The sequence below is a fragment of the Molothrus aeneus genome, chromosome 3, assembly GCF_037042795.1.
Source record: "Molothrus aeneus isolate 106 chromosome 3, BPBGC_Maene_1.0, whole genome shotgun sequence".
NCBI classification, from domain to species: domain Eukaryota; kingdom Metazoa; phylum Chordata; class Aves; order Passeriformes; family Icteridae; genus Molothrus; species Molothrus aeneus.
The window spans coordinates 86,354,265-86,381,389 of record NC_089648.1 but is presented as its reverse complement, the minus strand read 5'-3'; the positions used below and the strand labels follow the sequence as shown (position 1 = coordinate 86,381,389).

Sequence of the window (27,125 nt, the reverse complement as noted above, 5' to 3'; positions counted from 1 at the left end):
GATATAATTATGCAGTTTATTGTTGTACTTCCTGTAGGTAAATTTCAGTGAAAGGATTTGAAACGACGCTATTGCATGTGTTTAAAAACTGTTACAGGAACAATATCTGCAACATTCTGCCAATACCAAATGGGTGCTGCAGGTCTGAAATTGTACAAAATCAACAAAGAAAATGAGATTTTCTTGTACAGATTTACAAGACAAAATTGAAATAGAGAATTCACCTCCAAGATGTTATCAGTAAAAAATGGAATAAAGAGAGGCTTACAAAACCAGTCTCTTGCTAGCATTCAAGATATATTTTTCTGTGCTTTGTTTGTTATTAACATGACAATAAGCTTGTCATCTCTGACTGGTCCAAACAGCAAAATGGGAGATTTTCTCCATCAGTTATTGACAACAAGCGTTTAATTTCCTTCTTTTCTTTTCTTTTCTTTTCTTTTCTTTTCTTTTCTTTTCTTTTCTTTTCTTTTCTTTTCTTTTCTTTTCTTTTCTTTTCTTTTCTTTTCTTTTCTTTTCTTTTCTTTTCTTTTCTTTTCTTTTCTTTTCTTTTCTTTTCTTTTCTTTTCTTTTCGTGTACTTATAGGAAATGAGCTTGAAAATTCCTGAATTGCCAATTTCCAGTTCTTTTTATTTGCATACCCACTTAATATATAAAATTTAACAGCATTACCTTTAACACATCTTTGATACTTTGTCAGAGAGACTGAAGTTGAGGATGGCGTTTCTTTTACGGACAATTTTTGTTACTGCTCCTTTTTTCTTGTTAATTATGAAAAGATTGAATAACTTGCATCTCACCTCAAATTTACAGAGTGAAACAGTAAAATGTGCTTGACTCCTAAGCTATCATGTATGTATTGCTTAGAATGGAAGTTAATCTGAAGCCCACAGAAATTGGTTGGACCCACTTCTAACCTTCAAAATGTGACAATTAGTACCTTTAGTGACTGTTTAATACTGTCCTTTACATACTACAGTATTTGCTTTTGAAAATGTACCAAATTCTTTGATTTACAATACTAAGCAGCTTAATCATTATTTCTTTAATAACTTTTTGCATACTTTAATGCAAGAACCTCCTGCTGCACCTGTTATTTCATGGCCTTCTACACAGCTTTGGCTGAAAGAGCAAAGCAAGATGGTCTTCCCCACTGTTACTATTGTTATAGGTCTAGACAGGCAAAATATTGCCAACTGGTTTAGAAGACACAGTCTTACATCTTGCATTAGTGCCTACAACAGAGAGGGGCCACTCTTGGATCTTTGGAACTTTGCAAACCCAGAGTTTCATCAGGTGCCTCAGTCTATATTAATTAGCCTCCTAGAGTAAGTTCAATCAGCCTCTTCAGCTTCAAGGAGACAAATGGACGAATGGAAAACTTAGAAGAAATCCCCCTTGATGAGGCAGATTTGTCAGCACTGCTGAAGAACTTATAAAAGCCAGCATGCTGCATGGGTCTCATCCTAACCTACTACTTTAGCACTGAAGTTTGTAGGCCTGAAAATTCAGAAACAATAGGTAGAAGGTACAACTGTGGACTAGAAAGCAGCTTGAGTACAAGAGTCAAATCAGGATTGATAGCTTTTCCATAAGACTTTGGTGTCTTCCTATTGCCACATCCTGAAAGAATCACAGAATCACAGACAGGTTTGGTTTGGAAGGGATCTTCAGAGATCATCTAGTTCCAACCCCTCTGCTGTGGGCAGGGCTATCTTTCAGATCAAGTTGCTTAAAGACCTATCCAGCCAAACCTTGAACACTTCCAGGGATGGGGCATCCACAACTTCTCAAGGTAGCCTGCTCCAGTGTGTCACAGCTCTTACTTAAAAAAAACCCCAAAAACACAGACCAAAACAAAACACAAAAACCACAACAAAACCAACTAATCAAAACACAAAACCCAAAGTTCCTGGAACTGGAAATTCAAGTTGTACTTCAGAGAGAAATGGTTCTTGCATCTAGTTAGGATATTAGGATACTAATGGGAGCCTTAAGGATACTTGTACAGACTGCATAAGGGAAAATGGGAAGAGATGGCTCTTGGGGAAAAAAACCAAAAACATGTACCTGAAACAAGGATGTCTTTCACAGGAAATATTCAGGTAGTCCAAATGCACCCTATGAAATATCTCACCGGTAATAGCAGTGAAAACAATGTGTCAGTGTACCATAAGTATCACCAGATCCTTCAAGAAAAGGAGAGTTTCTATGGCATTGAATAAGAAGTTTCAGAAATACGCACTGACAATTTTATCTGCCTTTTAATTATTTGAACTTCTCAGCCTAGCCAAATATAAACTAGAGGTGGGAAAATAATATGAATGTCGATAACTGAAAAAGGCAAAGCATTTGGGGAGAAAAAGGTATAGCAGAGTAATTAAACACCTGGAAATTCTTTAAAGATGTGGCACATTACACAGCATTAAACCAACTAACCTGATGCACACAGTATGTTAAAAATACTGTGATAATTTTATTTCCTTGACCAGACATATTTCTAGGCAATGGGGCAGAGGAAAACTAAATCTTATTCTCTAGAGAGAATGAAGAGAAATACTTTTTGGGGAACCTGATGTCTATTCCAAGTAAACCAGGCTCAGAGGAGATGTTAAAGAATGCTTTAGGTTGTAACATCCAGATCTATGTTTTGTATAAAAAAATGAATCCCACACCTAGATCTGCAGACACTCACTGAGTCAGTTCTTAAGCTGCCTAGAAAAATCCTTAAAAGCTTCTTCAAAAGAAATTCATATTGTGTTCCAAGTAATTATGGAAAATCCTGTTAGTTTTTATCTCTTTGTGGAACAGGTTAACCCTAAAATTAAGATGTTGTTTATAAAGCTCAGCAAACGTATCCTGCAATTTGTATGATTAAATTATGTCTATCTATTCTCTTTCCAGCTTCCAGCACATTATGGCTTAGTCTGAAGAGAGAGCAGGAAGCTACAGGAACTTTTGTGCTGTCTTTATTCTGCCCATATGAAGCTTTATCAGTTTAGCTAGTAATCTTCCAGGAGTCTACTAAGGTCATAAAAAGGTCTTACTACTAAAAAGAGAAGGCTGATAGAATATGCAACCCTCTTTCTGCTAACTTCTCTCTCTGTTAACAAAAGTATGCATGGGAATCTTGTATTCTTCACAGAATTCACTATTCACAGAAGCTGTAAGGAAACATTTTCCTCTCTAGACAAGCAAATACTTCAGAATTCTTAGATGACAGCAATGTTTTTTCCAAGTCAGCTGTCTCTGGAGATCTCTTGTTAAAACCATGCAGCATGAAATATCATAGCTTTGCTCAAACCCCTTTTAATAATGTAGGGAAAAATTAGTTTTTGTACTTGTAGTCAGGTCTCAAGCACCATGATAGATTTTTAAAATAAAAACCACAACTATACAGAGTTCCTTTACCCTCTAGGGAACAACATATCAAATTTGTATCATTGATTTTGCTCAGGTATTAAAATCAGTGTGTTGTGGTGACACAACTGAGAGCTTATTATTTCCAGAAAGGGGAAAAAAACCTTGCTTGATTCATTACTGCTCTCTCAATATTAGCAACTAAAATTCTTCTAATAGGCATTGAAGTGTTAGACTGTGTAATACCTTTTAGGAATATAAATAACAAGAGATTGAAACTAGCTATGTGCACTTCAAAATCTGTACTAAAGCATTGATGAGGACCAGAGTAGTTCAGTATAAAATCAAAACTATCATATTAGAGCATTCTAGCATGGTACAGCATAATCACACAACTGCCATAATTTGTGTACTTCAGAAGCAAAGTTTTAGTATGTTTTTTGAATAAACTGTTTATCAAAACTACAGGAAAACACACTGAGCAAATGTTTGATCTTTATCACTCCATTTAAAAGAACTTTTTGACAGAGAGAAAACCTAAAAGTTCTCATCTTTGGAGAAAATAATTGTATCCATTTAAAATAGTAGGATCTTCTGAAAAGCTCTAGTATCAAAATGACTGAGCAGTGTCTTAAGCCCTGTCCAAACAACAGCTCTGCAGACCTGTTCATTCTCACGCTGCAGGCACTAAGAGTCATTCACCTCCTGCACTCACAGTATCAGCTTCATCGCTATGCTTGCTTTTTGGTTCAGGCCTGCACCTGATGTGCGTGATCCTGGAAGGAAAAAGCCTCTTTGTTCCATTCTGTCAGGGTGTGGGAATGGGGAGACTCCCAGCTAAGTGGAAAGGACATTTCCTGGGCAATAGCCATAGCCCCCATACAGCTCCCCACACGTGATGTGACATCCGTGCGCCGCAGGGCTCTGCTCATCATGTGACCTGATGTACCGACGTACACAGAGGTACCTGAGTAAGCTGACAGGTTTAATTTTGATCCCTGGTCCCTAAAAATCATTTTAGTTTTGTCTTTCTTGACAGAACTTGTAGACATCATGTTATGACACTTTATATGTTTGCTTTAGGTCTTTTCCCATGTACTACATTATGTTCTATGAAACAATTTCCTCATTTTCCATTAACAAGGTGTAACTACCCGCAAATACTAGTTCAAACCCACAGTTTCAGAATGAAATATAAACCAGCACCTTAAGGAGAATATGCCATTCAGTCAAGAAGCAATAGCCTCATTTTTCCAGGGTATCAGCTGTCAACTGACAATCTCAGCCGTGCAAAGTCTTAACATTCAAACACGAAAAAGCTGCATATCAAGACTAAAATACATGTGGTAATGGAAAACACACTTGCCATACTTCAGTTTGTATTAACAGATACCCTATCCAGTCAGACAGTTTTCTTACTCAAGAAAATTCCCCGGTGAAGACCTAATGAAAAAATTGTCTTATTTTTGCTTTTCTTTTCAGAATGAATTTTTACAAACAGGGTAATTCAACTATTCAAATGACACACTAGCTTCCAGTGCAACTTAAAAAAACAGATAAAGTAGGCAAAAGAGAGCTTAAATGAATAAGTAAAAAATACAAAAATCTTGTGTTTTACTGCTTCTAAGGAATCGACTTAAAACCCCCTAAGCTTCCTTGCATGAGGCCTGAACTTTGACCATATTAACTATCCCTGTGTTTTCACTTATGTTAAACTGTCATCCTGATGCCAGATTTTCTATCAGATATAATGTTTGCCTGTAAAGTAATAGTAAATTAAAAAACCCTATTGTAACTGCTACTGGAGCCTTACTGGGAATGTTTTCTGAAAACCACTCTGACATGATGAAACAAAGTTCACATAACTAGAAAATAAGCCCCTAGACCAATAACCTAGCCCTTAGAAAGAGTATAAACTGCAACAAATATAAACAATCTGACCCTGTTGAAATCTTAGCACATACAAGCAAGGATTCTGTCAACTACAGTTTACCAGCTAGGCAAGAAAGTTTAAATATATAGTTAAAAATACCGTAATTTTTTTCCCCTGACATGTAAGTTTATTTGACTTGAATCTAGAAAAAACTTAGCCCTGTCTTGGGTTCAGCTTCTTTGTTATGGTAAACTTTATTATTTTAAAAAGGCTCTGAGGACAGCATACAAAATCCTAGCTCTGCTCCAAACAAGTAGAAAAATTCCCACTGACTTCTTAGTGAAACTAAAAATACTTAGTTTCAATAACTAAGTATTAATAAAACAACATTGAAAAAATATTTGAAGTTGATAATGGAGTAGACCAGTAAATCAGATATGTGCTTTAAGGCCTAATTCATGTGGACTACCTCTAACTAAGTAAGGATCCTACTGGAATAGAAAAAAGAGTAATAATTTTCATCACAAGAAAATCAACAGTTTCTTTCTCTTGTCCCTCTCTAGTCCATGTGGGAGTAACATCTCCCAGGAGTCTCATCCAGTCAAGTCCTTTGCACTTACCATTTTCCTCAGTGAATTTTCTTCCAACTTGATAATGTTTCTTAAACTTCAAACAAAACAGAGAATTCATTCCCTCAGCTGGCTTTAAGATCAGCCTTCCAATCCCCTTTTGCAGCTTACTGTCATCAGGAATTCCTATCCCTATTCCTATCCACATCCACTTTTAAAATTCTGCTCATGCAGATTCATTTTCTTTATTTCTTTCCTTATATTAAAGTTATGCAGCTTCCTGACTGTCCCTTCCTCTACATTCCTTCTATTTAAACCTATCCTCCTTCAGTTTACATTCCCTCTTGTCCGGTCACTACATGTTTGTGTGAAAAGTCCCTCTCCAGCTTTCTTGTAAGCTCCCTTTAGGTACTGGAAATCTGCTCTATGGTCGCTAAAAACCTTCTCTAGACTGAAAAATCCCAACTCTCTCAACCTGTTTTCATAGAAGAAGTGCTTCAACCATTGGATCATCTTTGTGGCCTTCCTCTGGACCCACTCAAATCCCTTCTAATGCTGTGGGACCCAGAGCTGGATGCAGCACTGGTCCAGCTGGCATCCTACCCAAGCAGAGCAGAGCAGAGGGGCAGAATCCCCTCCCTTGCCCTGCTGCCCACACTGCTTTGGATACAGCCCAGGGTACAACTGGCTTTCTGGCCTGTAAGCACACACTGCCAGGGCATGTTCACCCTCTCATCCACCTTCTCAAAGTCCTTCTTGTCAGGGCTGCCATCAATCCCTTCACTGCTCAGCCTGTGCTTATGTTTAGGATTTCCTGGACCCAGGTTTAGGACCTTGAAATTTGGCCTTATGGAAATTTATGATATTTGCATGGGCCCACCTCTCAAATGTAAGATAGATAGCTTTCTTTTCTGGCTAGGTGCATATAGTATTGATGTCATTTTACTTTCCCCTCTGCTAATGTGTTTACTCATCTTGACAGCAGAGTTTTACATCCAAGAGTCTCTGGAAAGCATATTTAAAAGTCTCCCTCTTCAGTGGCCCTTGTCAGATCTTGACAGACAGGGAACAGTGTCTGCTCATAAAATACCCATCCTATAACGAGTACAGCTTTGGTTCTCAGACATTTTTTCTGACAATTTCTCCTCTTCTCTTATGGTTAATGCCAATAGCATAATTTGTTTTGAGAGGATCTGGCTTCTGGTCTTTCTAGAAGGGCACATACTGGCAGCTGCCTGGTGTCAAGCTTTCTGGAGCACTGACTGGAGCTCAGCTCAAGTGGTGACTTTGCATCACCACCTGAGTGCTCAGGAGGTACCAGAGACAAAGAGGAAATTTTGAAAGCAATGGATGAAAAGACCTGTCTTCATGTTTCTGCTCCAAAAACCTAAACTGTCTGCTTTTAGATGGATAATTCCAGCTATTGAGACCAAAAAAAAAAAAAGTATTTTTTAATCCGGATTACATAATTTAATTTTTTTTCCTGCATCATACACTATGTTTTGTTTCTGCAATTTGCTGCCTATATGTTCTGATCTTGCTTCCTGGAATTTCTCAGAAACTTTTGCACTCAAGACTCTTAACTGGGCTAATGGAACAGTACAGAGAAATAAATAAGTGGCATTTGACAAGAACATATAAGGATGCTAATTTTTTAAACTAAGCAGAGGTGACCACCTGAGCTTCTCTTTTTTAAGGCAGCCTTTAATGTTTTCTGTAGCCATATTTAAGGCTAGTTGGTTTTTGGGTCCTGCTTGCCCTGCCCAGTGTTTTGGAAAGTTTGGGAAGTTCTCTGACAGGTTTGGTCCAGCAAGTGAGGAATTTTCAAGCTGGTGATGTAAATGTAGCAGTTCTCCAGACACTCCACTTCCCCAGTCCATCTAGCATATTATCTATTGAAATGACAGTGAGAAAGATGCAGCACATCTTAAAAAAAGAGCTACAGTACTTGAGCACAAATTACTTTCTCTTCTCCCCTCCAAAATCAGTGAATGGGTTCTTAGTAAAGAAATTCAGTCCCTCAAAACTGAAATCAGCAGCTGACATGTGCTTCCCCAAAGTCTTGAGCATTCAAAATTTGTCAGGCCTTCAGCAAAAATGTCTGGTTATCACTTGGTAGCATCATTGAGGCTTCTTCTACAAGAAAAAGATCTCATAAAAACTCAATAAACTATAGTTAGATGCCAGTATGTTGCAAAGCTTAAGAACCACTAAAAATGCTTTCAGTTTCCTTAACCTGTGAACTTTAAAAAGAATCTAATTTTTGTCATGCTGAAAGATGCTCTGTGAACACAGCTTTGGAACCGGAGACACCCAGTTTTATAGCTCACAAAAGGGACTAATTGTGTACCATAGCTTCCTAACTAGTTTGATCCTTGAACTCCAAATCATTCTTCCTTCTGGATGGAAATGGAATGCAAGATGACTGCTTCCCTAGAAAGCAATGCTGAGAATGAACTGTAAATGCCTAGCTCTTTTTCACTTCCCCAGTAACATGTTTTGAAAAGTGGAATTTGCTTCATATTCGTCAAAAACTTGATCTCTGATTTGCTTCACCACATCATGAGCTATTCTCTAAAATAGGCTTTCCCGTTGAAAGAGGAGTTCATAAAAAGCTACTTGATATTGTTTGAGATAAAAAAGATAAATGGCTTTAACTGTGACTGATACATTTGCTAAATATTTTGTAAAGTTTATAAGGCTACACAGACAATGTTCTTCATGAAAAATGTCACCAGCATATCTGATAGTAAGTTTATTTCAGTTGCTCAGTGGAATGGAAAAAATACACAAATGAGAAAGGATTATGAGAAATAAGATCTGGGATAGCAAGTGTTTATTCAGATGTCATCTTTGTACAGCACAATCTCATCCTTACACTGGTCTGGTAAAGTCCAAAATCTGATTGAAAACATGTAGGCTTGTCTCCAAAAGGTTTGAATATTCAATTTGGGAAATTATAGTCCGATGCCATAACCTAGTATTTAAAATTTAAATATTGATTAGCAGTATTTCCTACACAGTTAATAAATATGGAATCCTAATTTTGAGTATTGGTGGCTTGTTGCATATAATGAAAAATATTTTATGCATTTCAGTGAATGGCTGAAGCATCACTGGCTTCTTGTCTCCCTGGCTTCAGAGCTACTGAACTTCGGCAAAATGCCATTCATGACTCACACTATTTATTTATTTATTCTTTATTTTTAGACTAATGGGAACTTTATGAATTCCTTCCCTGATTTTTAAGAGAAATACCATAGCAGCTATAGTCCATAAAAATGGTGATTCAGAATCTTAAATTATTGCCTTAATGAATAGCCTTAACTCTTAATGAGTAAGGGTAATCACCAAATAATTGATTTTAATTTTGAAGATACTCTTGTTAAATTTTGTTTTTATAAAATTATTTACCTACCTACATAGAAATTAACGCTGTTAAGCGGTTTGTCAAGTTGACTATTTAGTTTCCATTAACAGTGTTTTTTGCAAAAAATATTTTTCATTTGCAATTTAATGCAGAAATGCACCATAGAAAGTACGTGCATCATATATAGTACAAAGAACCCATGTCATCCTCCAAAGGACAGCACATATGTGTAGGTAGGAAAGCAGTAGTGTAGTATTACATGGACAAAATAAGCTCAGTGTCTGGAATGGTGGGAGCTCAACTCTACGACAGCTTTTGGGAGTGTTTCAGCTGTCAAAGTCTCTTCCCTTTTCCTATGTGCTCCTTTGCCTTTTTGACATCATCACTTGAATTGTAATATTCATAGTTAGTTCAGAACATACAGTAGAAAATCCAATCATCCTGTAATAACTTTTAGAATTAGATACAGAATACTTCTATTCAGGAACACAGATTGAAAGTCATTCTTTATAAATATAAACTTGTATAGAAAATGAAGACATCTCATACATTTTATTTCATGTTACATTAATGAAAATTTAGTTTTTATTTAAGTAGAGTTTTACCAGTAAAGGTGGGGGGGGAATATTTTTCTTCTGCTAGCAAGTGTAAATTATAAAAGTGTAACAGTTTCCTCTAAATGTAGTGTAATCAGACAGGAGAATAGGCTGGTAAGCTTTCCTTTAGTGCACAAGTGTCCCTACGAGAACCATCTGCATATCATTTACTTCAAAGTCTGTGTTTACTATTTTAAGAGTTAGCATTTAAACCTTTAGTATTTTATTACACAATTTTAGCTTCAACATTTTCCAGTAAATCACAGCTCACTTCCAGATAGTATTCATTTATGATGTTACTTTCACCTTTTGTTTGCTGACAGGAAAATGAGATAAGAGAAAAATCTTAGCTGGAGGTCTGGACAGGCAGACATGTTTGATGGGGCATAGAGACATCTCAAGCATTCCCATATACATTCCCAAAGATTTCTTTCCCTCCCTTGAGAAACAACTCATAGACCATTGGGACTTCCTGCCCTAGGGAAAAAGAAAAAAAGGAAAATTTTAAATGTCTCTTTTTCAGACATGATTGCATTTTATTTCTGCAGTGTACTAATTTTTTCCAAAAGTTACAGGCTCCTAAAATTGATAACTTAGTTCCAGAAAACATGAAGAAATAAATAATTTTATTAAAAGTTGCTTTAAAATAGCTTAAGGTCTGATTGATGGAGATTGATGCAATGCCCTTAAAAATGTGTTCCCTTAGGTCTGTCAAGATAAATGACTCTTGGAAAGGGTAGTGATTCTTCTATTTCCATCCTGACTTGAAGCAGTAGGAACAGGGACAGACTGAAAAATAAGTACGAAAAGCTATTTTAAAGAGAACAAAACTGTCTGCAAAATTGAAATTTTGACAGTATTTTGCCTTCATAACACCAATGCATTCATGTGATGTGGAAATACAAATACAAGCAAACAAGAAAACCCTCCTAATGTACAGACTTCAATTATACTACAAATAAACAATTTAAATATTTAGTATTTTAACTGAAAATTAGGTCTGTTAAAATAGTCTGTGAAAAAAACTACATTTTTGTCTTTATATTAAAAAAATGTATCTGTGAATGAGAAATTTAAGGATTCTGTGGCATATTCTGATTCTTTTACAATCAGAAAACTGCACATTGACACAGCATTAAAAAAAACCCCAGTCCGAATTATGGGCTAAATTCTACTTCAGATGACTCATGAAGAAATCAGATGTGGCCACAATCCAAAGAACACTGCCACTCTGAAAAAAGGGCAGGGCAACTAAGACCAAGCATTACTAGGTTAAAGATACCTCAAGATATCTGGAGTATGAGAAGCAGGAAGGTCACATCTATACTCTGAAAAAGTATTCCCAAAGGAACTAATGAGACTCAGCTTTTCTTATTTTGACCTGTTACTAAAACTAAGCAAATCTGATTATGGATGCTTAAGTACACTTTCCATCTTGCTTGCTTTTGTGTGTATAATGAACATCTTGGTGAAAAAAGCACCTGGATGATGACCACAGGTATTGGAAGAACTGATTAAATTCAAGTGGTTTAAATTTGAAAAGATAAGTTCCAAATAAAGCACATGACATTTTTGTTAGGGATGTGAGAACTGTAACTCAAAGTTTTTGACAGCTTAATATATGTGTAACATGTCACTCCTTTGTGGAAGGGAGTACCCAAAATTTCTCAATGCCTTTGGTCAAAGAAGAGTGGCAAAACCCAAAGGGGTCCAAAAGAAAACCGCTCACAAAGTTTTATCAACAGACTACACACTTGGCATGGAAATATGTTTGCCCCTATAAAGAGAAATGAGATAGGAGAGGAAAGGGGATCACCAGTTCTGGGTCCAGCATTGATCCAGCCAATAGGGTGTCCAAGGTCCTGGTGGTGCCACCCAAACTTAGTAGGGACACCGTTTTATAGGTAAATTTCCCTCTCCAGGGACTTAGGTTTCTCACTCTTCGTGTAAATAAGTGAGCAGGTGCAGTCCCTTTTTCTGGACCTTTCTGGAAATGGGTTGAGGGTCTTTGAGGGTCTTTTGATGGTCTTGATCCCCCTCTACTGGATTGACCCTGAGCTGACAGTTCATGCCTAATTCTTGACCCTACTTCTGCTGATCTGGTCAGCACAGACCAGAAGTAGGAAGTGGGTTCCAGAAAGGTGCTGCCCTATTTTCTGACGGGCTGTCAGAAATGCTGCCCCTCTTTCTAGCTACATCCTATTCTTACTTGCCCACTTGAATAGCCATTAGCATTTGAGGCAGAACAACACATTAACTCCTTACTGCCCAGGCATCTACAATATGCCAAACTCTGTAGCTTCAACAGATATTTAAAAGGTGCCTAGCTGTAAATGTATTTTTTGTTGCTAGGTTTTCTACTGGATCTACTCCACTTTTTTAAATCCAAAACAAAAGTTAGAGGAAAATCACTATATATGTGTCATTAGCCCTGCAGTTTTCTCTGCATCTACATTAGATGACTAAGCATGCAATATGTGTTGTAACACAACCTGTTCACACAGGACACAGCACTGTGTAGAAACTCATTATTAACATTACCTCTTGCTGAAAATAAATGTTAGACTTGACAGAATCAGACTATAAACATTAAGAAAATCACCAAATTTTATTTGGAAAGCCTGCTCCAATAACTGACAAATTCTATAAAATAGAACAAGCACCCAGTACTACTTGTACTATTAACATGGAGTAGCATTTAACAAAGGGGCATTTATGTATTCATGGAGCATAAATGCTGCCAGGAACATGACCCTTTAATTAGTATAGATTAAACATTTGGCAGCAAAGAACAAATGCAAGACATCATTCATAACTTAAAATGGAAAAAATGTTAAGTCAAATGTCTATAAAATGCACAAATATGTTGCTGATTCTTTGAAAAATTTTTTAGTATGGACACAAAATATACAATCAGGCAGGTTTTCATTTGACTGAGTATTGATAACTCTTCATAATGGATTAATAGTATGTCTGCCAATGGTTAGAAAACACACTTCTTTTAGTGCATACTCTACATGTTGTCTTCCCTTTCTTGCCCATTTAAAGCTTGTTTGAAAAAAAAGCCTTGGCTATAAAAGTAACGTGTTGGAATGTGCTCCAATATTATTGACCTGTCCTTGTTTTTTTGGCAACTTAGCTGGAGTATTTTTGCCAAATTTTATGATTTTATATGATTTGAAGTAATAAAACATGATGCAGTCCCAAAGTGGTGACCTTAGAGAATTTTTTTCTCTCTAAAAATGCATCACTATAACTTTGTAACAAATCTTAACTGTAAAAGTATTTCAATTTTCCCATCTGCTTTTGCAATTTAAGCATATTTTGTGACATGTTTTTTCCCATCTGTGCTTTCATTTTTATACTTTGTTCAAGAATACATGCCAGCCAAATTCCTACACAAAAGATAGAATATTTAATAAAAAATTCCAAGAAGAATCACTGAAACGCTATCAGTTAAATAGTCCTTCTTTCAAACATTCCCTCTCCCTTGTATTATCTTTAAGATAGTCATTGATCAAGTTGATCAAGTCATTGATCAGCTTACTCCCTCAAAAGCAAAATTTCTGAAAATGCATCACTAATAGTCAGCTATTAGGTTTTAACATTTATTTTGTTCAATAACAATAATGTAATCATGGTTAACACACTTCTCATAATATTCATATATTATCTGAATCAAAAAGAGATTAAACCATAGCTAGTGACGTGGCAAGATAGAAATCTGGCAAATAATCCCTGTTTCACCTTCCAGATTTGAGCAAAATATTGAGGAAGACAGACATGCTGTTCAAACTACCAAGCCTCCTGACTGATGGCTGGGAAATGAGGCATTCATTCCCATGTCCTTCCCTCTTTTAAACCTCTTTTTTACCCAAGCTATTCTTCCCCCTTCAGAAACTGAGTGTGCTACTGCTTACAAAGAAAGGAGGCTCCTTGGCAGGAGCTGATGAATAGTTTCTACAAAGAAATGTGCCACAAAGAACAGCAGTCCTGCAAAAAATGGCTGCTAATCCTCAGTGTTGTCAGTGTAGCTCAGCCGTGGCTGTGGGAACTGGAGCCCTGTTAAAAACGTTCTTCCACCACCCTGTCAGTGAAACCCAAGGGCTTTGCTTGCCGGGGGTACAAGCGGGAACATGTTCTGCTGTCACTAAGGTCAGTGCGAGATGGTGAGACGTTTTGGAGGAAAGTCATTCTTTTACTTTTTGGAGAAGGATCAAAGTAAGCACCTGCCACTAAGAAAAACTTGTAGGGTTGTAGCTGTAAAAAGTGTTACTCATTAGAGTTTTGCATTGTATGATGAAGGGAGAAGGGAAATAAGCAGAGAGGGATCAGTGCATTATCTTGGTTCAGGTCAGAAAAAGATTTTATGATGTGTACATGCAGAGAACGGACAAAAGTGGGAGAAGATTAGTGAATATGAAGAAAAAAACAGAAGGGTTTTATGTAATCATGCTTTATAGGATTTTTAGGAAAAAAACCACAAGAAGCTCTAAAGCCACTTAATAGGTCATTATAATTTTGATGATTCACGTTGCTCCAAATTAGAATAAATGAGTCAGATAATAAAACTGACTTTAAATATTAAATCCCTTTTGGTATTCACATTTCAAGCTTTCAAGTAAGAACAGATACCATATTCCCTAAATTATGTATTTAATATTTTTAAAGTTAAAAAACAGATGTGAAGACAAACTTAAAACTGGAGTCAAGAGAATACTTCAGTGATTTGGAAATCCCCACATAAATAAGAAATTATTTGAAAGAGATCAGATACTTGGAGATATGCTCATACTTACATATATTCAAATAAGATAAATTATGAAAATACAGATCTGTGTGTCCAAACAAAACTGCTTTCCAAGGTTACAAGTACAGTGACAAGGGGTATAAAAATCTGGCAACCAGAACCACCAGATGCCTTAAACTGTAATCATGGGTTTTGCATACTGTATTCAGAGCAACCTTACATCTGTGTGTTTGAACTGGGCAATTGCCTAAGCCCACCATAAAATGTTTACCTTACCTTTAAGCCCAGAATTAACTCCTTTTCTAGTAGTGTGTTTTGGAACAACTCAGTGATAACAATTTCAAAGAAGTCATGCAGTTCTGCAATCCTATATGCAGAGATGACTTTGCTCAGATTCTCATTCTGCTCTCTCTTTGGTGAACAAAGAACCTTGAAGAATGAGGTTAAATATCCACAACTATTTCTTGAAAGAATCAAAACTCATGAACAATCTTTCTTTGTTAATCTATTTATTACTGTCTTCCTTTTTATTTTGGGCTTTTTTTCTAAATTAAAGATGATGCAATATTTTCAATGCACTGATTCTGACAGGTGAAGCCATATCCTTGATCTTGATAAAGGTGTTTCCATACTTAACTGTATACTGAGGCAAATAAAATGCATTCTGGAGATTTCACTTCATAGTCTTTTAACAGAGCTGCATTTGCGCAAAGTTTTTTTCAATGTTATCTATAATGATGTCCAGTCTTCCAGATTCAGTTGCTAAAGTTAATTTGGACTCATAAATCATTTAATTCCCAGATATCTAGCCTTTTCAGAGGGATACATATTAGCTGTTGTTCTTGGTCATCTCACTTCAGTGAAAAATTACTTATTTTTATCTATATAAAAGTCTGCAGAATTTTGCAAATGTCCTTTGACTATGGTGCATCAAATATCAATTTGCATTGCTTTTTAAAATAAATTATCACTATATTCTGACATCTCACAGTGTAATGATCAAGGACTAAAGATACCTTACTATTACTACTCAATTAAAAGGCACTGATTGTTGTCCAACATAAAAGAAGAAGCTGACCTAAAAGATGTCACCAAAGAATTCAAAAAATTCCAACACGTTTGGTCAAATAAGATTTGTCTATGGGTGGAGAAGCTTTTGAAAATGAGGAATAGCATGGAGCAAAAGGTAACACTTAAGAATCAACCCTATGAATAGTGAATAACTCTAATTATCATAGTATGATGGCAATTGAAAATACCCATGTTCAATTATTATGCCAAAATCCAGTTGATTGTAGGCTTAATTCTAGTATTCAAAAAGATCATCATGCAAAGAGCATGTAAAGGCTGCCTAAAGACTGGTTTTAAATCTTTGTGGTAGAAAGAGAAGTATGTTTACGGAGCAGAACAGTAGATATTAAAGTTTATGCCAGGTCAGAAATCTCCCTGTTGTGCATTGCAGTTCACCAGCTGCATGGGGAGACTGGAGTGAACAAACAAATACTGCTTTGACAGTTTGGTCACACTGGGCATCAAGAGATAGTGGTCACTTCAAATGTAAGAATATACTACCAGTTTTAGAGGTTTTGATTTCTTAATATACCCTGTTTTCTCCATATGCCACTTTTAAAAAACAGCTCTGAAGTAAGAAAAATTAACCCAGTCCTTGCTTAAGTAACAGTTAAGGGGAAAAGCTTAAATATTCAAAGCCAATAGATCTGCCCATGGTCCTTAGCTGGTTGGAAGTGGAATGGTTATATCTGAACAGTGGTTTAGAGAATATTAAATCACAAGATGCTTTTTCCCCACTGATATAGAAAATAGCCATAAAACAAAGTTCAAAGTGTCTCATTACTACAAGCCACCATTCATATAAAGATAAAACTATTAAAATATTATTTTTTAAAAAATCAAGTTATCAACCTGTTTTACTATTCACTTAGATTAGGAATTGATGATGTATTACCATTTGTGCTTAATGACACTAGCTATTTTTTATTAGCTAGTATCCTCTTTGTAGGTAGAGCATGAAGCTCAAAATTTATTATGGTTCTCTGGATAGAACTGTGTTGGAGTGAAGTAGAAGTTTGATTCTAGACATTTCCTCAGTCAATGGAAAAAAATGAAGTCTTGTGGCCTGGACTTTCATGAATTCAAACATATGCAATGACACATCAAAGAAATGTGAGATATTTGCAATTACTGACAAAAAATAAAGAAGTGTGAAGAAAAATCAGACTGCTTTTTCATAATCCAGGCGGGTAGAAAGAAAGATTTATGCAAAAGGCTACTTTAATTTTCTCCTTGCTACTTATTTTTCTCACTTTCCTTGAAAGCAGGGTACTTTGCTATAAAATATCTACTAAAAAAGCCATATTAGTTTAGACAGAAATTACTTCAGAGTCAAGTATTTTAAACAACTTTTGCATTCCTTAATATTAAGCATTTAAAGTATTTATAGGTTTTTCTACTGTTTTGTGTCTTTATTTGAAATTCTCTCTGATAAAAATGCACACATAACAGTGTTAAATGACATCTGACCTCTTTGAATTCTGGTCATGTGATGAATAATAGCTTTTAAAATAGTTAAGTGTAAATACAGGAAGATGACTAAACTCCTAAACTTTTATCTTCTAAAAAATTCCCATCACTGCCAAAGCTGGTGAAGCTCCTCTGATTGTTACAATGGTGGGAGCACTAGGGGAGAAAGGCTGCCAAGTGCCCACAAGCACTTTCACTGTTGTACCTACTACCTATCCCCTGCAAATCTCTGTTCCTGCCTTTAGAAGATGAATGGCCACACATTCCTTGTCACATTTGGTTTTCCTCTCACAGAGCTTAATGTTGGGAAACTTAACATAAATACATAACAGACAAGGAAAAGGACCAAATTTGTTTAGCTAGGCTGCCAGCAGGCTTACTGTACTACCCCCTTTCCAACATCTAAAGAATGCAACTATCTTCTCTCTTTCCTTTCCCATGTAGCTTGAGAATTACATCCAAGACAGTATGAAGAAAGAAATGGTAGAGATCCAGCAAACTGCAGTGCAGAACCAGACTGCAGTTATGATTGAAATAGGCACAAACTTGCTAAATCAAACAGCTGAACAGACCCGCAAATTAACAGATGTTGAAGCACAAGTAAGTAATGAATTTCAACCTCAAAATGCTTCTGCTTCCCAAATACTACAGCCCTACATTTAACACTGTTGAGTGCTACACGCTTCTGTTCAACAATTAGAAGTCAATCGTTGTGACCCACAGTTCTACCCAACTTAAGGAAACATTAGTATTTGGTAATACATAGTTCCATCTCAAGATAAGTGTCACTGGAGTGATTTTCATTACAGTAGCATTTCAAGTAAGTCTAGAAAGCCAGCTGCTAAATTAATCTTTAAAGAGAATGTATTTAAAACTACTATACTATATCCAGGCATCAGTTGGGTCCTAGTGTGCTTTATACTCACATTACTCTCATTACTAATCTTAGCTAAATGAGTCTCTTCAAACTGTCTTTGCTCCATTTACCAGCTTAATTGCTTTTTTAAATGAAATCTTTCCTTTTTTATTTTTTTAACTTATCAAAAGAACGATGTCTTTTTAATTAATGTTTTCACAGATAACTCTTAAGTGGGTAACAGTTCATTTCCAGCACAATGCACTGCATTATGGTAAACAAAGGGACACATAAATCTGAGATTAATAAAGAAAAAAGAAATTAGGAGACTGCTAGAAAAGTATATTCACACAGAAGTAAACCTGTCTACTGTACATTTGCTAACTTCAAGCAAAAACAAATGTGTTTTAATTGAAAAGCATTAAGTACAATAAGACATTTTCTTAAACAGAATGCAGATATTAGCAAAAGGACAAGTCCAATCCATGTAGAGTGGTATGTATTTGTAGTTTTGCAGATATCATAGGAAGATGCAGATCTTTAATTGCCAAAACAAATAATGGATATATCATGCAGCACATAATATTTTGTATAATATAAAAAGTATGCAAAGCCTAAAATCCATGTTAGATGTTTTACTATTTGTAGAATTCATTCAATGAATTAAATTGAATTTTTTAACCTAAATCAAGACTTCGTGAACTCTTGGATAAACTGAAAATTCATAGCTTATATGCATACTGAGCTGAACTTTCATTGTATTATTCAGGAGCCTAATATTTTGCACATGTTGAGAGAATGTATTTATTAATTCACAGTAATGTCTTTATGGAAATTACTCAGTTATTTTCTGCTTAGAGGAAGAAAATCATCACTGTAACTTTCCTTCTCTGCTTGAAATTACTGGTGACTGGGTTAAGGGCTTAATTAGCAACATAAGGAAATTAACCAAACAATTGCTCTCTCAAGGACACTTACTTTTGGCAATAATTTTCAATTACACTTAAGTGTGAAATCATGTCCTGAATGACTATTTAACATGAAGGACATGAGTAATCAATTCTTCCTGTCAAGGAAAGCCAAATTCTGTTGAATTAAAAAAAGCTATTCTAAAACAATGACAAAATATTTCTAGAAAACTTGCCTTAAAGTAATGCAATACAAACCATAGAGTATCATACATGTTTCCCAGTATCTGCATTTCTTCATTTAAAGATGTAAATAAATTGTAAACAATGCATAGAAAAAGGTAATATTAAAAAGCAAAGAATGAATTGAGTAAAGTGTGGTCACTTTAGTTGATTTGCTTCATGTGTTTCATGAAATATTAGTCATATGTTTCACATGATAAACCCTTCAAAATATAATTTGGGATCGAATAGGAGAGAACTATCAAGTGACTTCACAACTGTGCCAAGATTTCAGCTAGAGACTTACTTTCAACACCAGATAGGGAAAACTACTCATTCTTTGAGCCACAACTGTCATAGTTCCAGTAATGAAATAAAGAATTATCCAGTAATGAAATGAGAATTATCATAACAGAGGGGAAGGTATAACAACAAAGCTAAAGTACACAGTAACTCTCATCAGAAACATAGCATACTACTGAAATATTCCCAATGATATAGTGTAATGACAAAATTAGTTCAACACTGTGTATTCTTCTTCATTCTCATTCTATGAACATTTGTGCCTAAATTAAGTGTTGAAAAATATTTTTTTATCATAGGTGTACATAGAGATTGGCATGATTTCACAACATAACAAAATGACAATTTATTTAAAAGATGTATCTTTTAAAAGAAATTTCTTTTTTTGTAAATTATTTTAGGTATTAAACCAGACAACCCGACTTGAACTTCAGCTTTTGGAACACTCTCTTTCAACAAACAAACTAGAAAGACAGATTTCAGATCAGACCAATGAGATAACTAAATTACAAGAAAAAAACAGGTAAGTTTGCACAGCCCAATAAAATGCTATTCCATGAAGTGCCCTTCTAATAGTTTTAGAAACAAATGTACTCAAGTAGGAAAATAAGGGTTTGTACAAAAGCTCTCCAAACTGATTACAAAATGTTGCCCACACTCATTACAAAGGTCATATATTACTTAAAGCCTAGGAGATTCATGCAGGTTTATTGTATTCTGTTTATATATTGTTCTTCACTATCTAAAGTTCTCCTTTATATGAGGAACTTAAGGCTAAAACTAAAGCAGTACTTCTGTTGTACCCAATTTATATTCTTCTTTAGACTTTTCCATATGAATTTGATGTAACTTGATTCAAATTAATTGAGTGTAACCACATCTCCAAAATTTTATTTCCATGTAGTACATAGCTATCTTAATGATTAAAAATGTCATTGCTACAATTTTTTTACCTAATATATAAGTGAGAAAAATAAAGCACTGATCATATTCAACATTCCTCAAGAGTCCATGTTTTTGAAATTGACCAAAATCCAACTATTACTCCTATCCTCTTCTGTACTCGGCTGTGCTCCAAAGGCTCATACCTTTTTTCAGCTAGCTTCGTTTCCATATCACCACGGTCTTTTTTTACTTTTGGCAATAAATAGTTTACAGAGGAATCTAAAAGCAGCAATAACAGTAAGTTTTCTCCTTCAAAGCAATGTCTTTCAATGAGAACCATATGTGCAAAGTGCTTTTTCTTTGAAAGAATTAGCTTAAGAAACCCAGGAGACATGTTTTGACATTTTTGTTCACTACTCTACTACATTTATGTATGTTCCCTAAAGGTTTTATCTACCAACTTAAGAAAAACAAGTATCCTTATCAAATGGAAAGCAAAGGAAACACTGATTTTCAAAAGGTCATGTTTTTTGGTGTTGAACTCAGCAGACTTTAGACTACCCTTGTAACATCCACATAAAACACAAAAGCATTGTTTCTCACTTAACAAAATACAATCTGCATTGAACTAATCCGCTTGAAACATAATTATTTATAAGGTTCAGGATTTTTTTTTCAGTAACGGCAATAGATTTCAGGTGAATTTCTCTCTTCTGGCTATGCATCTTTTAAGATCAGCTTTCTCAGAGTCTATATCAGAACAATTAGCAGTAAAACAATGTTCCTAGCTGGTTACCTAATAATACCAGCTCTAAAATTGGAGAAGGGTAACCCATCTTCAAGTAACTATTTGCATGTTTCCCTGTCTTAATGCCATAACATTTATGTTAACTGTGTGTTTTATTATAGGATATTTGAAATGCTCAGAGTTACATCTTTAAATAAGTTCCATCTTTTAATAGCGTAAACCCATGACAACTTAGTCACTTTATCTTTCCTTTAATAATGTTGAATTATCAAACACCCAATTATTACATTTTTAAAGTCTGCAATACACACTGTAGTAGATAATGTTATTAGTGCACTTACATAATAAATGAAAGCATATGTATCAAACTAAACTTTCATTTAGTTGTCTACTGCTTGCATAGCATTAGAGAATGAAGTTGAGTGTTTATGAAGAAAGAAACTTATACAACATGCTTGATTCTCTTGTCATCAGCTCAAAATTGTTTCTGGAGAGCCTAATTGTAATCTTTTATTTAGCTTTTTAGAAAAAAGAGTTCTTGAGATGGAAGACAAGCACATGCTTCAGCTGAAGTCAATAAAAGATGAAAAAGATCAGCTTCAAGTCCTAGTAGCAAGACAGAATTCTATTATAGAAGAACTAGAAAAACAGTTAGTTACAGCTACAGTAAACAACTCAGTTCTGCAAAAACAGCAACATGATCTGATGGAGACAGTTCATAGCTTGCTTACTATGATATCGACACCAAACTGTAAGTCAAACTAGACATGCTTATATCATTTCCGTGCTATTTCCTAATTTGTGTACACTTGTACTTATAGTCTTACAACTAGTTCTGACACACTTCTGCTTCTCAAAAAGTCTGTATTTTTTGCCTTAAATTTTGCATCCAAGTTAATTAACCTACATTTTAGGGGGTGGGAGAAACAACCACATTTATGTGATTTCTTTTCAATATTTTATTTATCTTCTCTGGTTTATTTATTTTCTTAACCAATTCTCCAGTAGCTCAACAAAATACAGAGAAGCCAAGTATTATTCATCTCACATGGCATTCACATGTGTGGCAGTATACACTTGCTTGACCATATATCTAGGTGAGACTGCATATTGTAGGTCTGCAACTTATCTTCCTGGCTCACAGAGATTGTTTCTGCCACCTCTCATTGCTTTATAACACAGAGTTTATCAAAGAAAGGATGAATTATAGTGGCTACCAAAGGGAAAGGAATAAGCACAGGCATAGTTTTTAGCCCCCCAAACCAGAAAGCACCAGGCCTGGGCAGCAGGTACTCCCACAAGTTCTTCACCAAGGTATCCTTGTTCATCCCAAAAATCCCTCAGCCTAGCAAACCTTACAGGCTATAATCTCACCCCTAAATGCCTGACAACTCTGCAACAGATCATAGACACCAAGCATAGCTTTCAGATTTATGCAGATTCACGGGTGCCATAAAAAACCCACACAAACCATAAACTAAAAGTTATGGCTACACAGGATTTAAACTGTTCGTGCCTTGAATTTCATGTCTGATATGGAACTTGGACAGATTAGAAGCTGATCTAAAAGACTGTAGAATCTGGCACAGTTGCCTGTAAAGTTCTCAGGGCTGAAAGTACAGAAATATACAGAACCCCTAAAGAAAGGATTTAAAATTAAATACTGGGAAAAAATGTTAGAAGTTGTCATTAGAATTTAAAAGACAGTATATCGGTGGTCTATGATATATTACTGTAAGGTGGATCACAGACAAGGAAAAGGGTGTTTGGAACTCCTCACTTTTAGTATAGTCCTATATGTTATTATCATAACATAGGTTGTAGGTTTTTCTAAACAAAGTTAATTCCAAGTTTTTTTTTGTCTTCATAACTGACGCTATTCCCTTAAATACCAAGGCTGTACATGTTCCTGCTGATGTTATCTGCTATGCTAGTGCACAAATAAGTAAACAAGTCAAAGTCATGTTGGCTACAGCACCATTAAACCCAGAGTGGAAAAAATAATGAGTGTTTGCCAAAAAGACAAAATTAGCAGGGAAAGCTTCTAAGACAGTATGCAAACAATAGAGTGTGGAAAAGCAATTAAAACACTGAATGTGTTATTTTTCTATTTAAGGCAAAGCACTTAAACAGGTAAATAATGAATAAGCAAGCCAAAAAACATAATAAGCAACTGTAATATAAGCACATATTTATATGGCAACTAAACCTTTGTAGTAACTGACTGTGATTGTTAGATTAAATTAAAAGGGAAAATACACAGAACCAACCCCAGAAGGGTCAAATATGAAATATCAGTCAGCAGGCAAAATGCCAGGAAATTCCAACCTCCATAGTTAATAAAGAACTGAACAAAAAGATGAACCTTAGATTGTTCTGTTGAATAAGAAGGCTTAGACATATGAAAATGTATTTTTTGCACAAATGAATTCCAGAAGGTATGTATCTTTAGTGAGTTGGGCTGACCTACCAAGCTTCAGCTTGGTACATACAAAGTTATTCCTGTTCAGCACAGGGGCAAAAAAAAGAGCTTAAAACCTCTTAAGGGTAGTTCCACCAGTCTGTTGCATTACAACTCATTTCACAATGTAAGAGTACGGGCCAAAAGTCATTATTAACCTAATCATTTGCTACTTAGGTATGTATATAAATAGTAGTTAATGCATGCCTAGGTTGTAATGCATGTAGGAGTCCAGCAAGGGCAATGAGTAGAAGCAGAAACTGTTCAACTGAATGAGATGCAATATCTGGGTTTTCTCATTCAATAGTAAGTGTCAGCACTTTTCAACCTATCAAACAACCACAGTCCTATCAGAATAATGTCTTTAAATGATGTAAAGTAACATCACACATAATAAGTACCTTGATCTGTCATTTCTTTCAGGACCAGACATAGTTTTTGGAACTGCTTTAAGCCAATTACTCCATAAATTGATTCTTTGTAACTTTCATTCATCTTCTCTTAATGCCTTCAATTTTATTGTATTTTTAATAGCTAAGAGCAAATTCATAGCCAAAGAGGAGCAAATCAGCTTCAAAGACTGTGCTGAAGCTTTCAAATCTGGACTGACAACAAGTGGAATCTACACTTTAACAGTTTCAAACACTGCACAAGAGAAGAAGGTAGGATGACTATAAAGAGTTACCTAGCCATACTGTATGTTAAAGGTTATTTAGCAAATGTGCTATTTTAAAGGCTAGTTAATAGTGAAGTTTACTACTTACCAAGTTTTTTTATAAACTTTTAATCACTCCTAGATCTGAGTATCTTACAGGAAGAAAAAAGTCCTTCAGGTGAAATCTTGGCTCAGTTGAAATGAAAAACATTTTGTTGTGTGCTTCATCATGCCAGAATTTCATTCTTTTCTCCACATAATTAATGTAATTAAATCAATAAGGTAGTGTAATTTCTTTATAAAATCTGTAGCTCCAACAGAGTTGCTCTGCATGATCAGCAGACTCCTGTCTCCTTAAAGTTCTTATTTCCTTCATATGCCCAAGGGGGTCTTTAGGTAGCAAAAGGAGGTAAAGTCAGAGGCATGGAAATCTCATGGATTTATACTCATGACACCAATCTAGTAGTACTGGACTCATGTATGGGTTTCGGTTCTTGTATCACAGAGTTTTAAGGACATTTGTGTAACAATTAGATTAACAATTAGACACTGTCTAACAGAGAGGACTTTTCTGGGAAATAATGCCCTGGAAAATACTACTACTGATTCATATAAAAGGTGAGTTTGCAGGGGTTTCACTAGATCAGTTTAAATTCCTCTATGGATATTTTTTTCCCCTATGTGTTTAACTGAAATGAACTTCAATGTCAATTTAAGTTAAAGCAGTATGCTATACCTATGTAGAAAAGACCTTGAATTAAAAATGGCACTCATTGGATGATACATTGGATGCCTGACAGAGATGCTCCATCTACTGAAGTAAATAAAATGATAAAGCATCAGAGAGTATAATTTAGTTGAAACAATCAGTAGAATCTGAAAGGGAGAAAAGTCCCAGGTTGATTGTGAGTATAAAGAACCAAAAACCTGGAGCAAGCATTTGGAGGAGTGGGGCTCCCATGATAAAGGCACAACAGGCTAAGGGACATATGAATATAAAAAAATGCTTAATATATTTCTTAGAAAAACATCAAATAATTTTATTATGTTTTTATTTTCTAATTTCTACTGTAGATATTTCCTTTAGACAAAAATTGAAATATTTTACAGAATTCCTAAGGCTCTACTTTATTGCATTAGAAAAACTAACAGAAAATGTAAAAAAAGCAGTGGAAAAAGAGGTGCAATGTGGAAAAGGAATTGGTAAAACTCTGACAGAGAAAGCAATTTTTTTTCCCAAGCAAAGGTTTAGAAATGAAGTTCACTGGTGACTGGACTTTGAAGTGCCAGAGCCTCATTTTGCCCAAGCCAGACTGTGATCTTTACACTTACAAAGCTCTCAGCTAAAGGAAATAAGCAATTTGTTTGGGTAAGATCTATAAAATACAATAGATAAAACCTGTAATTTTTTGTAGATATAATCCAGAGAAATTATTTGCAATCTGCTTCTCTGGGAAAAAAAAAAAGCAACAAAAAACCAGCTGTCTTTCCTTCAGAATAATCTAGTCTAAAAACATCAATTTCACAGGAAAATGAGTTACATAAGATGCAATGAAATGTTTTATTGTACATGAAGCTGAATGGCATTTAAATAGCATAGATATCTAGAATCACAATTTTAAAAACTAAAGGAGATGAAAGCTACTGCATCTCCAAAGTAATGAAATGCAGCAGTCTTTGTTAGACAACTCAGGAATTACATTCCTTGGATCTCTTACTATGACTTGTCTCAAGCTTTAATCTTTGGTTTTAATTTTACTGTCAAATATAGTATACAGAGCATGCATATTTTCTAAAAGCAGACACAAGTGGATGACATATTACAGATTAAAAATTTGTCATAAACTTTAACACTTTGCATTTTCAAAAGTACAAATTTCCTAGACTATAAAACATTAAATGCTTTACATTTGAATATGGAGACTTTAAATGATTAATGCAAATATCCATTTTGGTAATTTACTAAGTTAAAAAAAAGTAGTTAAATCATAAAAATTACACTTAGTATTAAATCAGTCATTTAATAATATTAAAGAATTAAAATCCTTTTCTGTCCATTTCAGACAGACAAAGACAGGGAATGTTTTACTTACCGCATGACATTGAAAATAAGAGACTAAAAAGTTTTAACTTGATGCTGATTTTTTTATACAAATATAAATGCATAAGAGGTGTTGTCAAGGGAAGTGAAGGTTAGGGACAATCAACATGTTACACCATTTTCAACTGTTTATGATGTGGATAGCTACTCAGACCAGGAAACAGAGTGACCTTTTTTATTTGCCAAAAGTGCTGCACTGCTGTTTATGTTTTTGTCTTTTCCTCTTGTAACACCTTCTGACCCAACAGGCTTATAAACAACTTCTGTGTAATCTGTAACCGATCCCACGTTACTAATTTTTCTCCCATCATAATCCAAAACTAAGGAATTGCATATGACTACTGAGAGGAAAACAATTATTTAATTCCATTAATATTTTCAAACTTTCCTGTTCTGCAACAGGACAAAAGCTAATTCCTTTTAAAAACACTGAGGAAAACAGCAAAAGACTGCTGACATGAGGAAAAATGGCAGAGGCAAAACTATGGAAAGGCAATAGTTTTATGCTTACAGCAGCCTCATGAAGCAATTAGACTGTTGTTCTTATCTTGTCACATCTTTAGGAGATAGAGATAGCAGAATACAAAAATCACTGGACATAATGACTCCAAAGTGTTCAGACAACAGCTGAAAGTGATGCAAAGGGTCACTGCAAAGATGTGGAGACTGCACTTGCTTTGCTATAAAAACTGCCCTGGCTCTTCATCCTGATAACTCAGCCTGAGCCTTACCATTCCCAAAGTAGGTCTGAAAACACTTATATCCCAAATACCCTCTTACAGTGCTACAGCTGCTAGAACTGTAAGTACTGAAGCACTTCACAAGATACATCAAATGCTCCCTGTTCCAATTTGTTGTAACTTGAGAGGCTAATCTCTTTATTCTTTTTGGCATCTGTTTGAAGACTCCTGCTGCCTGCCTAATCT

General features: G+C 35.2%; 2 protein-coding genes across 3 annotated transcripts in view; one reads left to right on the top strand and one right to left on the bottom strand.

Moving 5' to 3' along the window:
• The window catches only part of MCPH1 (microcephalin 1), a 120,644-nt gene that overhangs the window by 39,484 nt on the left and 54,035 nt on the right, over positions 1 to 27,125 (bottom strand). The window lies entirely within an intron of this gene.
• ANGPT2 (angiopoietin 2) overlaps positions 1 to 27,125 on the top strand; it is a 42,429-nt gene that overhangs the window by 4,426 nt on the left and 10,878 nt on the right. Inside the window, exons 2-5 of one of the 2 annotated variants that reach the window (XM_066547294.1) lie at positions 17,505 to 17,660; positions 19,751 to 19,872; positions 21,501 to 21,733; positions 23,978 to 24,105. In XM_066547294.1, the coding sequence (XP_066403391.1) occupies positions 17,505 to 17,660; positions 19,751 to 19,872; positions 21,501 to 21,733; positions 23,978 to 24,105 (639 nt within the window). The remainder of the gene's footprint in view (positions 1 to 17,504; positions 17,661 to 19,750; positions 19,873 to 21,500; positions 21,734 to 23,977; positions 24,106 to 27,125) is intronic. The other variant, XM_066547295.1, reaches the window with a different exon arrangement.